The sequence below is a fragment of the Acanthaster planci genome, linkage group LG18, assembly GCF_054643075.1.
Source record: "Acanthaster planci isolate LZ-2023a linkage group LG18, COTS_SCS, whole genome shotgun sequence".
In the NCBI taxonomy this organism is placed as follows: Eukaryota; Metazoa; Echinodermata; class Asteroidea; order Valvatida; family Acanthasteridae; genus Acanthaster; species Acanthaster planci.
The window spans coordinates 1,253,162-1,265,545 of record NC_141794.1 but is presented as its reverse complement, the minus strand read 5'-3'; the positions used below and the strand labels follow the sequence as shown (position 1 = coordinate 1,265,545).

Below are 12,384 nucleotides of genomic sequence, written 5' to 3'. Positions count from 1 at the left end.
TTGACAAGTGTTTAATTTCAAATTCCCCCATGGTGCCTGGGGATATTGGGGGAAACCAAATACACGTTGAACGGTTGACATAACCTCCATTTTGCAGATCATCAGAGCTTTCTAACAACTGAATATCAAAGCCCTGACCTGCCTTTACCTTTCATTTTCTCTTTTAATAATGAAAGTAGGATACGCGTTGTTTTAGCCTAGACGTAAGTGGTAGAGTATGCGAAATGGCTTATAGCGCTCACCTTGATTGATTGTAGGGTTTTAGACAACAAAGGCATTTTGGTTTTCCAATGCTGTTCGGTTTTTCCCGCGACTGAAACTTATCAAAGACAAGACAGTCCCTTTTAAATTCCAGATTAAATCAAGGATTCGTTAGCTTACCACCACCCCCACAACCATGTTAAAAGACCTTTCGTTCTTTGGAAAATTAGCGGAAGAACACCGTTATTCAGTATTCACCTGCCCACGTATGCGATGTGCACAGGATTACCATATGATGCAAGATATGGGACGGAGAGAACCCGCCCCGCCTTTGTGTCGGTCATTGTTTGATCGGAATCTCAGGAATTCTTTACAGATGGGGGGGGTGTGTTAGGTAACAATAGTCTAGCGTGTGTCTAGGGATTGGACATGGAGAGGGTACCCATCAGCCCCATATCATGCACGGTATCGGATAAAAAATTCACGGCTTTCAGCCACGGCTGGTCTGTGTCTTTGGTTTTCTTCCCCGGAATGTGTGTCCCTTGCTACTGGGGCATTCGTCTCCAAAACAAGGTAGACGAAACTTTCACTATTCCTTGGGGAATTTCAGGCATCACTTTCTTTATTACTCTCAGGTTGGATAATGGGGAGATCTGCTGTTTGGAAAACCTGACAAGAAGCTATTTAAATCCGGCTGACGTTTCGTTTGTAAAAAAAAAAGGTTCTTGGCAAATGTCGCGTTAATTTGCAAATCAGTGGTTTCTAGATAACGGGGGGGGGCAGAATATCATTTTTGTTGAGCTGATCTGTGTAGGTCGTGGTCGCGTTAAGTACAAAGGCCGGAGATTACCACTAAAGAAGTCTTTTCCCACATCAGAAATTCAAGATTTGAGAATGACATAAAACACAAAGGGATAACAATTTAAACGCAACAAGGACGTAGATCCCTGTGACGGTAGGTTTATACCTTGACGAGGGAGATGTGCCGTCTTGTTGGATAGATGGAGCAACAAGTCTCATCTTTATCGATCGATGTATTAAAATAAAAAGATTATGTTTACCGGTTACGAAATGCCAATTTTTCCTATGATAATACAGGCCTATATATGTTCTGCAAACCATCCTTCAGAAATGACAAATCTCTACAGATTTATTCAGGCTTGCGTTCTGCAGTACCTGGGGTGCTTTTGAGGAATCCTTGGCGGTCAGTACCACTGAGAAAGAAATAACAATAATGGACTAAACCTACAACACTGGGGCGCCCTCAACGGAAAAATGATGTAATCCAACCCGTTCACTCGTTAGTCTTTCTTTTCAATTCCAATTCTCTCTGATGTTCAGTCCCCCAACCAGGCGCGAATTTGACATATAAAGTCCCCTGCTTTGCCCAGCCCGCCCCTTCTCTGAAAGCACATCCTGTCGCATTCTTCACGGATTACTCTTTGAGTTGCAACACAGCCTTTTGATTTTTGATTTCCTGACCAAAGTTTCAGATTTCTATGGACCCTTTTTGATCCTAAGAAGAAGAACAAAAAGCGACAATAAAAATTCCCTCCATTCCGTATTCCTCTTCCGTGTGCTTCATTCAGCCTCTCAATTTTTGTTATCCACAATTTAATTTTTTTTATCTGCTTAAGTGCCGCCTACAAAACACGTGTCCTTTACAAACTAAAGCTTAATAAAGCTTAATATTTTTAATACAAAATATTCTTTTCAAAGCAATTTCCGGAATGTACACAATTTCGGTGGCTTTTTCGACTGGAGGCCTTTTTTTTTTACTTAAAAAGGTCCTTTTTGTCGCTCACGGGACCTCTAGTCATTTTGATTTCCCCAGATTTCTCTTCCTATTGTTGCCCCCGTTAATTTTCCCTCGTGATGAATGTCTTTGTCGGGTAATCATGATTTCAACACCCCCTTAAAATATTTCAGGCAGAGCTGATCGGGAGACAAAAACGGAATTGGCTTAAGGATGTTAAGTGTCACCATGCATGCTTGAGGTAACCTTAGGTGTGTCTTTTGTTCTCCTTTAGCCTTGGGAAATTCCCTAACTAAGCAGAGAAATTGCGTCAGATTGCTCGGACGATCTAAAGAGAGCTTAGAAAGGTCAGATGCCCTCTCCGCAAGGTGTTAAATCTATATAAGGCGGACAGACCTGACTGTCAGAAACATCTCAAAATTTGACTGACCAGCCACCTCAACAAAGACACGGTGTGAAAACTAGAACGTAACAAGTGTTGCGCGGCTTATCCATCTGCATTTACTCCGCATTTCATTGATCATGGCTCGCATCTCGATGACGGCCTTTCTGTTGGGTGTTTTGCTCTTTTCGTTCTCCTCTTTGGCGCACTCGTCTCCCGTTCGGAGAGACCGTGACACCTCCTCATCGGCCGGCCAGTGTGGGCAGTTGACGGCTCTTGAGCTTAACGCTCACCTGCTTGGGATCCAAGACGATTCCTCATCTTTCGAGCCTGAGTTCACAGTGCCAACCGGCAGCCCTACCAACGCCGCGCCCTGCCCCTTGAACGCAAGCATTGACGCCTCTATGGCCGTCAATGAGCGGGGCACGTGCCCGTGGAGCTACGAGCGAGAGGAGAATCGTAACCGTCTACCGAGGGTCATCTACCGAGCCGTGAAGTTGTGCATTAAGTGCCTGAATCCACGCACGGGTAAGTGAACTCTAATGACCTTGTGTATCATCAATACACGTTAACAACTGAAGTGTTCCTCACCACACTGTGTGCGGTTACAGTGACCTCGCTTTGAAACTGTTGAATCTAACATTTTTAAATGTTAAATCTAGCATTTTAATTTTTGAATCCAACTTTTCAACTTTCAATGCAATGTTTCAAAGACTGAATGAACAATTTCAAGGAAACATGTTGAATTAAGACTTAAATTATTCAATCAGTTTTCACTGTTGGGTTAATACTTAATTAAAATGCTAAATTAAATGCCTTTATTCAAACTGCTGGATTCAACATGTTCGAATTCAAAGTGCATGTAAGTGTTCGATTCAACATTCTAATTTAGCAGGTACCGGTGCTCTTCTGAGTATTTGATAGAGCAGTACAATATTGAACAATATGGTGCCTTGTTGTTTTCAAAATGGTTGCCTTCTGTGTGTTGGGTTGGACTTATTAGAGTAAAATGGCACAGACGGATCAAAGTTGGAAAATTGTGGGCTTTCTCCTGCGAGAGTGAGCAATATCACGTTCTTTGCCACGACGTTGGATTGAAAATGGTCTCCAATATCTGTAATTAATTCCATATATATCTTCGAATTACAGCTGGTTTGGTTCCTTCGCTAGAATACGTCCTTTAACAGTGGAAACCATAAATGCATTTGGGTGTTCAGTTTGGAGCAAATCTCAGATTAAATTTCCCTACATGCCAAGCAAAAGCTTCCATTTGAATTTTAACCCTTTGATTTAAAAAAAATGGATAACCCTAATGTTACAGAATTTATATAAATTGATGTGATCCATGCATGGCTTCAAACAAAAGGGGTTACCAATGAAACGATCCCCAATGTTTCACAAAAAGTCCTTATCCCTGCTGTGTTGCTTTTTAAAGAACGCGCGTGTCCGTCGCTCTCAGGTACTAAAAAAACAACAACCGCCTTTCACGGTTCAGCCAGTCGATGAGTCATGGACAGACTCGCGTATAGTCTTTGTTGGAACAGGGTTGGAAACGTCCTCCTTTCTTCAGTAAATAAATAGACTTTCACACTGCATCCCTGCGGTTTCATGACGAATCACACGGATGGTTCCCCACGGAAACGTTCCGTACCCACCTTAATGTATTCTTTGCGGTTTGACAGTGATGTTCTCGGGAGTACCGGAACCCGGGAATTCCCGCCCGATAGGGACGAAATCCCCAGCGGGAAACCTGAATGAAATGAAGCCATGCTCACGTGCTGGCGGATTTCCACTGCTTGCACTCCTGTCAGATGTATAGTGCTAGGGAAAAAAAGAAAAGAGGAACAACTCTGAAAAAAATCCTAATGTCAAATGAGTCATTTCAGAGCAGAGATAGAGAGAAAGAAAGAACAGAGAAAAGTACATTTTTGACAGGCTTAGATAAATCTTGGAAGAATTTCCTGGGGATTATGATGTCAAAATTATTATTTGATCAGCATGTTGTTCGATCTAAGGGGATATCCCCAAACTCGTCAGACATGAATATTCATTAACGAGAGCTAGTCTTACAATAAGCACAAAGATGCGTTTGCCCAAACGTTAATGTGTTTATCGGAGGAATTTTTTCACTGTCGAAGCTTTTGAATTGCTTGTGAAAGGTTTCCATTTGCTGTTCTAAAATGTCAGAATGCCTGTGGCCTTAGAATCTTTGTTTTGCGGTTCAAAAGCGCAGGTTTGCCAACCATCAGTGAGTAAAACTACATCTGGCTTAGAGTACAAAACCAAAGGAATAATTCACAGTGTTTAAAAAGTCTCATTTAAATATCAAATTCTAAATAATTAATACTGCTACTAAACACCAACAGAAACTGCCTCCCGCGTCAACAACGAGGAAGTAATTACACATTTTCAGGCAAACATTTGTTGCCAACTAGGCATGAACTTTCATCCTGTAGAAACTTTGGCAACCCGTAACTCAGAAGCCCACGGGCCTTTTGCAATGGCGCCCTCTCGCTGAATAGAGGGCGCTATATCCTTTCCTTGTAACGATAATCCCCTTGAGAAAAAGAGGTCTTGCCCAAAATACTAGGTTGCGTCTTAAAATTACACGCGAGTCTGTATAGTGGCTGGCCTCAGGTCCTGTTGTGTGTGATCCTAAGCCACAGCCAATTCAGACACGGCCTCGTTATAGTACACAGCGATTCGATTTAACCACCGGACAAGTACCCCTCATCGAAAAAGCTGAGGCACTGTTTCCAATTGTTCACCTTTTGGAATCTCCTGTAGGCGCAGAAATCCCTGATGCAGTCTGTGAACCAATCAATTACACCCTGAAGGTGATGAACCGAAGCGAATGCTCAAACGGCAACTACACCTACCAGGTCGGGTTCCAGACGATCCCCGTGGCCTTCTCCTGTAGCCGTCCCGTCACTAGATCTTAATTAATGGAGAACTTGAATGGAAAACTACCAACGCAACTGGCAGACTATCAGGTGGGCTTGAATAAATAGGAGGGCGCCAGGGGTATTATGAAGTCGAAAAAATCAAAAGTGATTATTGATCGAAGTAACTTATCCTGTTTCTCCGAAGAGAGAGAAAAAAAGATGGTTTCGAGCTAAACAGACTTCTACTTTAGGCATGCACTTATGGTAATGGCACATAGCGCGGGGGAGGTAGAGTTTAGAAATTGTTAGCTTTCATTCATCGTCGACTGCCAAAAAACTAAAGCCCATGGTTTTCTTTGCCAGTATGACATTCCAAACCAGACCTCACTTTTTAATTGATTGGATTTCGAAATGTTACAGAGGCTACAATCTATATTTCAGATTATTTAGGAAAAACATTTATTCATATTTATATTTATTATAAAATATTGATTTACGTACTCAGAAATAAGGGTTTTAAACTTTTTTTATTTTGTCATAGAGTATTATGTATAAATTTCGAACAAATGGTAGTTTTTCTCACGTAGCTTGAGGGTTTTATTCTTGATAGCTGTTCTGTGATATTTAGAAACTGTGATATTTAATTAAAAACTTAAATTTTAAAGACTTAAAGCTCTGAAGAATGAACTTTTCATGTACTGTACTTATTGATGCACATATCCTTTTGACAGGATTCTTTATTATTGTGTTCAAGTGACTCAAACTGTAGTCCATTATTAGAGCAGTAAGGAGATTAATTTCCTCAGTATTAAAGCAGGTTTATTCATTTTAAATAAACTCTAAAGAAAAGGAATAAAATTATGCATTCAACATGATCTTAGATAAGAAAAACTGTATCCACCATGTGGATTGTAAGGTTCCTTATATTAAGGATAAAATTGTTATCCTAAGCGGTTGGAATCAAGTACTATAATAAAAACTACCTCACTATAATTTAATTTATACCTGTGATGATGAAGATTATTTTATCATCTATCTTTTTGTTATGCTGCTTTCTACGTTTCAATGCATCATTTTGTGGGTGTTTTATGTAGTATTTTTAGATTAATTAACAGACCTGTTGATATTGTTGTTAAAGCTGTAATTGTTTGTCGAACGAAGCTACAAAGCAAACTATGTATGGATAATGAAAATGAATAGAGCTCAAAGTTTCAGAATTGCTGTCTTTGCTTATTAATTTAAAGTGTTTGATATCTGTGTTTGCCTGGGAAAAATCATTTCACCCCGTTCAAATCCCCTCCAACCTGTTCAACCGGAATCCGATTTTCCAACATCAGATAGAAAGCTCCGACTTTTTTCACTAAAAGAGTCTCTGTCCCACTTGCCCCTAAATAGAAACGGGAATCATTTCGCCCGTATCTCTTTACTCAAATTCATTGCGACTTTGGTTAATTCCGTAACGATCTGCTGAAATGGTGTTGGGGGGGGGGAAACATTTGTGTTGAATAGCAGCCTTATCCAATTTATTGGAAAGTCACTGGAATTTAGTTTTCTTTATAGAAACAGCAAACTACTTCAGCAGAAACTTCACCCCTTGATACGTGTTGAATATTTCTGTTGCTTAAAGCTACACAGGTGGAATAAAGAGTGAAAAAAATACATATTTTGACCAGCTGTTTCTAAACATATCAAAGTAAAAATGAAATTATCTAAATTTATATTTTTAATAATTTATGCTTCAACTTGGACGGTTTTCTAGTAAAATTGTGTAGCGTCAACGATGGCGCACTTTTCACAGGCTTGGCTGCCCGAATCAATAAGCTGATCTAAAAATGTTCACTGCCCATCATCAGTGGGTTTCGGTTGCTGCTTGTTTGCACAATAACGAAAGATCTCCAGAACGAATGCTTACCATCACTTCAGAGAGCCGGGACTATTTCTCTTTGGAGTTGCACAACCAACACTACTATGAACAATAGTATCGAAAGCTTGGGTGTCATGTAATTCGGGCTGTGCTTTGTGTGTCGCTGCTGCGTTATACACACATATGGGACGGAGGGGTACCCCCATTACCTGTGCAATCCCTATACACACTCTACACTATTGTTACCTAACACATCCCCCCTAGAAGTCTGTAAAGAATTCCTGAAATTCCGATCAAACAATGATCAACACAAAGGCGGGGGGGAGGCTCTCTCCGTCCCATATCTTGCTTCAAATGCTGTGTTAAACATAGCCTAGCCTGTACCCGGTACCATTTGTCATGAGATCGAGAGCTCTAAGTCGGTTTCGTTTGGGCTGGTTAGGGCAAGTGTCCTTTCCAGTTCTCCAGATACCACGTTCCCTCTCGACAGCGTTCAGCAGGTCGAGTACTGTTGCTCCACCGCCCGCCCCCCGGTTTACTTAATGCAAAGTGGAACAAATCACGATGACGTCACTGATTGCTTAGGCAATGTTGCTATAAAAAGAACTGCCTATCAAGCACTTTATTTTAATGACATTTTCACGCGCAGGTTTCAAAATTTACACTTCGCTACTATAAACTGTATGTGTACTTGTATTTTAATGCTAAACCATTTCATATTGTATGGAACATTTTTTACGGCGACAATGAAAGTATCTCAAATAATCTTAATGTGGTTTTAACAGAACTTCCTCTTAATTTGCAAAGGAAATTTTTAAGAATACATGTACCCAGGCAAACCTTGACCAGCATTTGACAATATCTAAGAAAGCTTACATACTTAAAATAATCGATTGACTTAGTGAACAACGACAAATCAAGCAGACATTTCTGTATTACATCCCTGTGAGTCGGGGTAAGGTTACCTTTGGGGACCGAGCCTTTGAATATTGCGCTCCGTATCTCTGGAATAAACTCCCATGTCATATTACGTGTGTTACCAGTGTTATTACTTTTAAATCAATGTTAAAAACTTTTTAAGAAAGCATTTTATTAATTTAGAACATTTTTGTTTGGTCTATTTTATTCTATATATCCTTGTAGCTAGATTGTTAATTTTTTATATTGTAACGTGCTCTTGAATATTTTATGGAATGAGCACTATATAAATTTAATTTAATAATAATAATAATAATCCCAGTAAGCTTTCAGCTCTAGCTCTGCAACTTTACTAGCATTAAGTGTGTGAACGTGACAACCGCATCCCTGGGTGAAAAATCATGAGGTCATAACAGTTCTTTAAACTTCAAAACCAAATTTCACGTCTTTAAAGAAGTTTAAATCCGCTCATTGAGGCGTTTGGGTATAATGGTGCATTGGAAAGCTACAATCTGTTCTAGGTCTTCCACGTCGTACTGCATGATACCGCCCCGTTGGTCACACCCCCTCTGGCGTAAGACCTTGGTTAGGTAGGGGACTGGTTCACATCTCGTCCCCTCAATCAAGGCACCGTGCTGGTCCAGGCAGGCGCCGCATCGGTTGACGGCGTGAGATACGCTGACCGGGTAGCGGTGCGGGTCCCTATCGACAACGTACCGCCACGGACACGTTGCGATCTCGTTCACGGCCCCGTCTTGGGGCGATTTCTCCCCGACAGGGCAGTCCAAATCTGACGGAGTATCGCCCAGGAGGCTAGTTGGATTGAAAATATGAATGTCTTGGACTGAGCGCCGAGGTTCAACGTCCCCCTCGTTGCCCGGGGGGCTAAGCACGACTCCACCGTTCTCTATCAGTAAAGAGAGAAGGTGGACGTCATCAGGAACGAGGCAACTGGTCTTCTCTTGATCTGCCTTCACCATTATCGACAGGAGCAAGACGACTGACATCATAGTAGTCTGCCCCCTCAGTAGGTGGGTTCTACGCAATGAGCCTGACTGAACAAGTACAAGAATATGAGATATTTTTTTTACAAAATTGTCACGGGACTGCAAACGGTTTATTCCAAGCTGCCTGTTATGGGAATAACCAGATGATGAAGAAAGGAAGAAAAAACCCTGAAATTAAAAGCAGAACTTTCACACTCGCAAACGATGTTACATATTGAAAATATGTTAGATTTGAAAGAAAAATGCATTAATTCCACCCTGAATCCGAAATTACCATTTCAGCGTTGCCTATCAAAATCATAGAGGGGTTATTTCCTGCCTCAAATGCCCCAACAGTGGTAAAACAATCAAATTGAATACGTAATGCGCTTTATAAATGTCAGATTGCAAAAAGAAAATTTTCATGACATAAACCTCGAGAGTGCCCTTTGATCCTCAAACCCGGATGTGGCAGAGGAGATTTATTTCTGACTGATACGCAGTGATATAGTAAGCGCACATGCTGGCTAGCGCGCTTAACAATAATTGCATGTTGACAAACGGGGAAAATCCCCAAAATAATATGCCGGCGGGATCCTTTTCCGTTGCGTCGTTTTCTCATTTAGGAAGTGTATTTGGAATTATTTTCTTGGTGCCAAACAGACACCATTCAAACAATACAGACACACTTCGAATGCTGAGGTATATTCGGAAAGAATCCCAACGACAAGTTGCCTGTGTTAGGCGAAAGAGGTTTCACGACGAAGGTTGAAATTACAAACATAAACGAGAGGGCAAGTTATTTCTCGTTGGTATGCTCCGATTAAAATACAGCAATACGACCCACCCTTATAAAGACTGCGAAAACAGATTGAAGACAGGGACACATACCATTGTTGATTGACTTGATCTTCAGCTTACAAACGATTCAGCTTTATGTACGACTGCGAGAGAGACTATCGAAGTGGCAGATCTGCAGGGTGTAGACAAACTGGTGATTTGGTGTCTGCAACAAAGCACAAATTCGACCCGCGCTGCTAGTCCATCGACGACGCTGGCGCTTTGCCAGAACACAAATGTGGAGCATGCGCAAAGTGGGGTGTTGTTCTCACCACATAAAGTGTTGCCGGCATTTGGAGAGTTCCCTTGTGGCAGGGATGGTGGGGTAGTAGGAAGTCGTGTTGCTGTGGATTTCAGGCGCGGTTTCTGTTTTTCTCTGAATCGCGACAAGAAATGCAATCATTATAGGACCAACGATTCCTGAAATAAACGCAGGACTGACTATATACAGTCATTGGTGATGCGCTCTTCTGGAAAGGGCAAAGTTCAACTTATTTTTTTCTGTCGTTCTTTCGTTTTCACATTGAGGACTTGTCAACAGTCATTCTCATTGTGTATTGACGTACGCTGAGCGAGCCCGGTACACGTGTTCTCTGCCAAGGAATAAGCAAATTCGGGCAGTAAATGAGTAGGCCTTTACCGTCCCACAATCTCTACAACCACCCTAAGTTCAAGTCAAACATACCAGGCGGCCTATTGTCGTTGTGTTTTCGAAGTTATCAATGATTTCGTCTGCACAGAGAGGTTAATCACTTGAAAACCTGAGAACGGAATTTAGGTCATGTTTGTGAGTCATCAACTCCTAAACAAGAAGACCCGGAAACCGGGGAATATTTTTGGGGGTTTTCTGGTCAGATGTATGTTTACTTGTGTGCCATTCTGTGTTTTTGTAGTCGTCGCACTCCCTTCCCGATAAATCCTGATTATGCATTCTTCTCCAAATTGTGTAAAATTCTGGCAGGGTGGCTCTTCCGAGTCATCAAAAAGGTAGTATCAAAAATTATCTGCGCCAATCCCGTAGACACGGAAGTTCCATTTCCACAGGTGTTTAGTAATTGCCCCTAGGTAACTGCTCAACTTCAGACAACAAAGACGACCTTCTTTAGACCCTGCAACCCAAGACTAGGTGTGGGGGGACCGGAGAGGAAGGTGAACGGTACGGTGTGGGGGGGGGATAGGGAATAAGCCTTTTGCAACTGCAATTGAATAACATCTTGCACACCGTGTTATCTTATTGCGCATAACCGTGACAATTTGATTCCTCAGACTAAAAACACTGTTGCTGTATGTACCTCGTGATTGGGAGCAAGCTTTTGCATAGCAACCCCCATCCCTAGAATGGACAGGTTCCTTTGTGCCCATCTTATCCATTGAGGACAGTGTATTGATGCAAGGCGTCTTGCATGTAACTTAGTAAAAGCTTGCCCCGAATCCAGCGGTAAAGCAACTCGTATGATGCAAGATATGGGGCGGAGAGAAACTCCCCCCCTCCTTTGTCTTGGTAATTGTTTGATTAGAATCTAAGGAATTCTTTACAGACTTCTAGGGGGTGTGTGTTAGGTAACAATAGTCTAGAGTGTGTATAGGGATTGGACATGTGGGGGGGGGTACCCATCAGCCCCATATCGTGCACGGTATCTAGCAACAGTGTCTTTACTAAGGAGAATTCAAATAGTTATGTTCACGTGAATTTAAAGAACTCGGTGTACCTGACTTTATTATATATTTCGCAAAAGGCTCATTAAGGCACTTCCATATAACATGTGCGTCAACACATGCGCCCAGCGTTAATTGTGTATCCATTAAAATCGCCCCGGGTGCGATTTTGACGGTCGAACGCAACGCACACGTTTTTTCACGTCCGTGAAAGTGAAACGCATGAAAACATCGTGTACGCAACGCACCCAAAAAAGGTAAATAATCATGAGAATAAGCGTATGAGAATGCGATGTGTTGAATCTTCATCTCGCAGAACAAATTTTCGTAAGTTGTACTGATAATACGGGCGATTCACAATAGTGCGCCACCAAGAGTTTGCATTGCGTTGGCCAATCACAATACGCGAAATCTGCCGACACAATGCGCGTTTGGAAACTGGGGTAGACAAATTTCGCGCGCTGTGATTGGCCAGGAATCAGCGACGTTTTAGATTAGGAGCCGGGGAAACCTCCTACCAGCGTGGGTTGTGCCCGTGGGTGCCCTTTCCCATTAAAATGTTGACCTGTGCACAACCTATGTACAAGCAGTACGTCATCAGCTTTCGGAACCCCATCCTTAAAAAAAATGCACCCCTGGGTGTAAAGCCTGGTTTCCATATCAGACGTAAGAAACGCAGCGAGTAATGCAATCAAGATGCAAATTGCAAAAATGTCAAATGGAAGTATCACTGAAAACGCAGACAAACGCAATGCAGCCTGCGAACGATCGGCGAAGTTGAGCCAGGTTCAACTTTGCCAACTGTCTGCGTCGAGTACGATGGCATGACCGGCGTGCAACGATGTCCCTCTTGCTTATTGCCATGAATTTTGCCCATTTTCTCCGTAATGCTTAAT

The 12,384-nt window shown here is 41.9% G+C and overlaps 2 protein-coding genes across 3 annotated transcripts; one reads left to right on the top strand and one right to left on the bottom strand.

Annotated features, from left to right (window-relative positions):
- The first annotated feature begins 2,334 nt into the window (after window positions 1–2,334).
- Window positions 2,335–6,345, top strand: LOC147796066 (interleukin-17C-like). The gene is made up of 2 exons (XM_087148932.1): window positions 2,335–2,867; window positions 5,127–6,345. The coding sequence occupies exons 1-2, from the start codon at window positions 2,480–2,482 to the stop codon at window positions 5,279–5,281; spliced, it is 543 nt and encodes a 180-aa protein (XP_087005058.1). The 5' UTR covers window positions 2,335–2,479; the 3' UTR covers window positions 5,282–6,345.
- A 1,423-nt stretch (window positions 6,346–7,768) lies between these two features.
- On the bottom strand, window positions 7,769–10,284 carry LOC147796065 (uncharacterized). 2 transcript variants are annotated; one of them, XM_087148931.1, is made up of 2 exons: window positions 9,884–10,284; window positions 7,769–9,057 (listed from the first exon to the last, which is right to left on the bottom strand). In XM_087148931.1, the coding sequence occupies exon 2, from the start codon at window positions 9,014–9,016 to the stop codon at window positions 8,465–8,467; it is 552 nt and encodes a 183-aa protein (XP_087005057.1). In that variant the 5' UTR covers window positions 9,017–9,057; window positions 9,884–10,284; the 3' UTR covers window positions 7,769–8,464. The 2 variants fall into 2 exon arrangements, with proteins under 2 accessions (XP_087005057.1, XP_087005056.1); XM_087148930.1 differs by having other exon boundaries at window positions 7,769–9,061; window positions 9,884–10,282.
- Between the last annotated feature and the right edge of the window lie 2,100 nt (window positions 10,285–12,384).

Excerpts from the sequence above, each read along its gene's own strand:
- LOC147796066 (XM_087148932.1), top strand. The coding sequence starts at position 2,480 with ATGGCTCGCATCTCGATGACGGCCTTTCTGTTGGGTGTTTTGCTCTTT. Across the intron at positions 2,868-5,126 it reads GTGCCTGAATCCACGCACGG|GCGCAGAAATCCCTGATGCA; the intron begins GTAAGTGAACTC and ends AATCTCCTGTAG.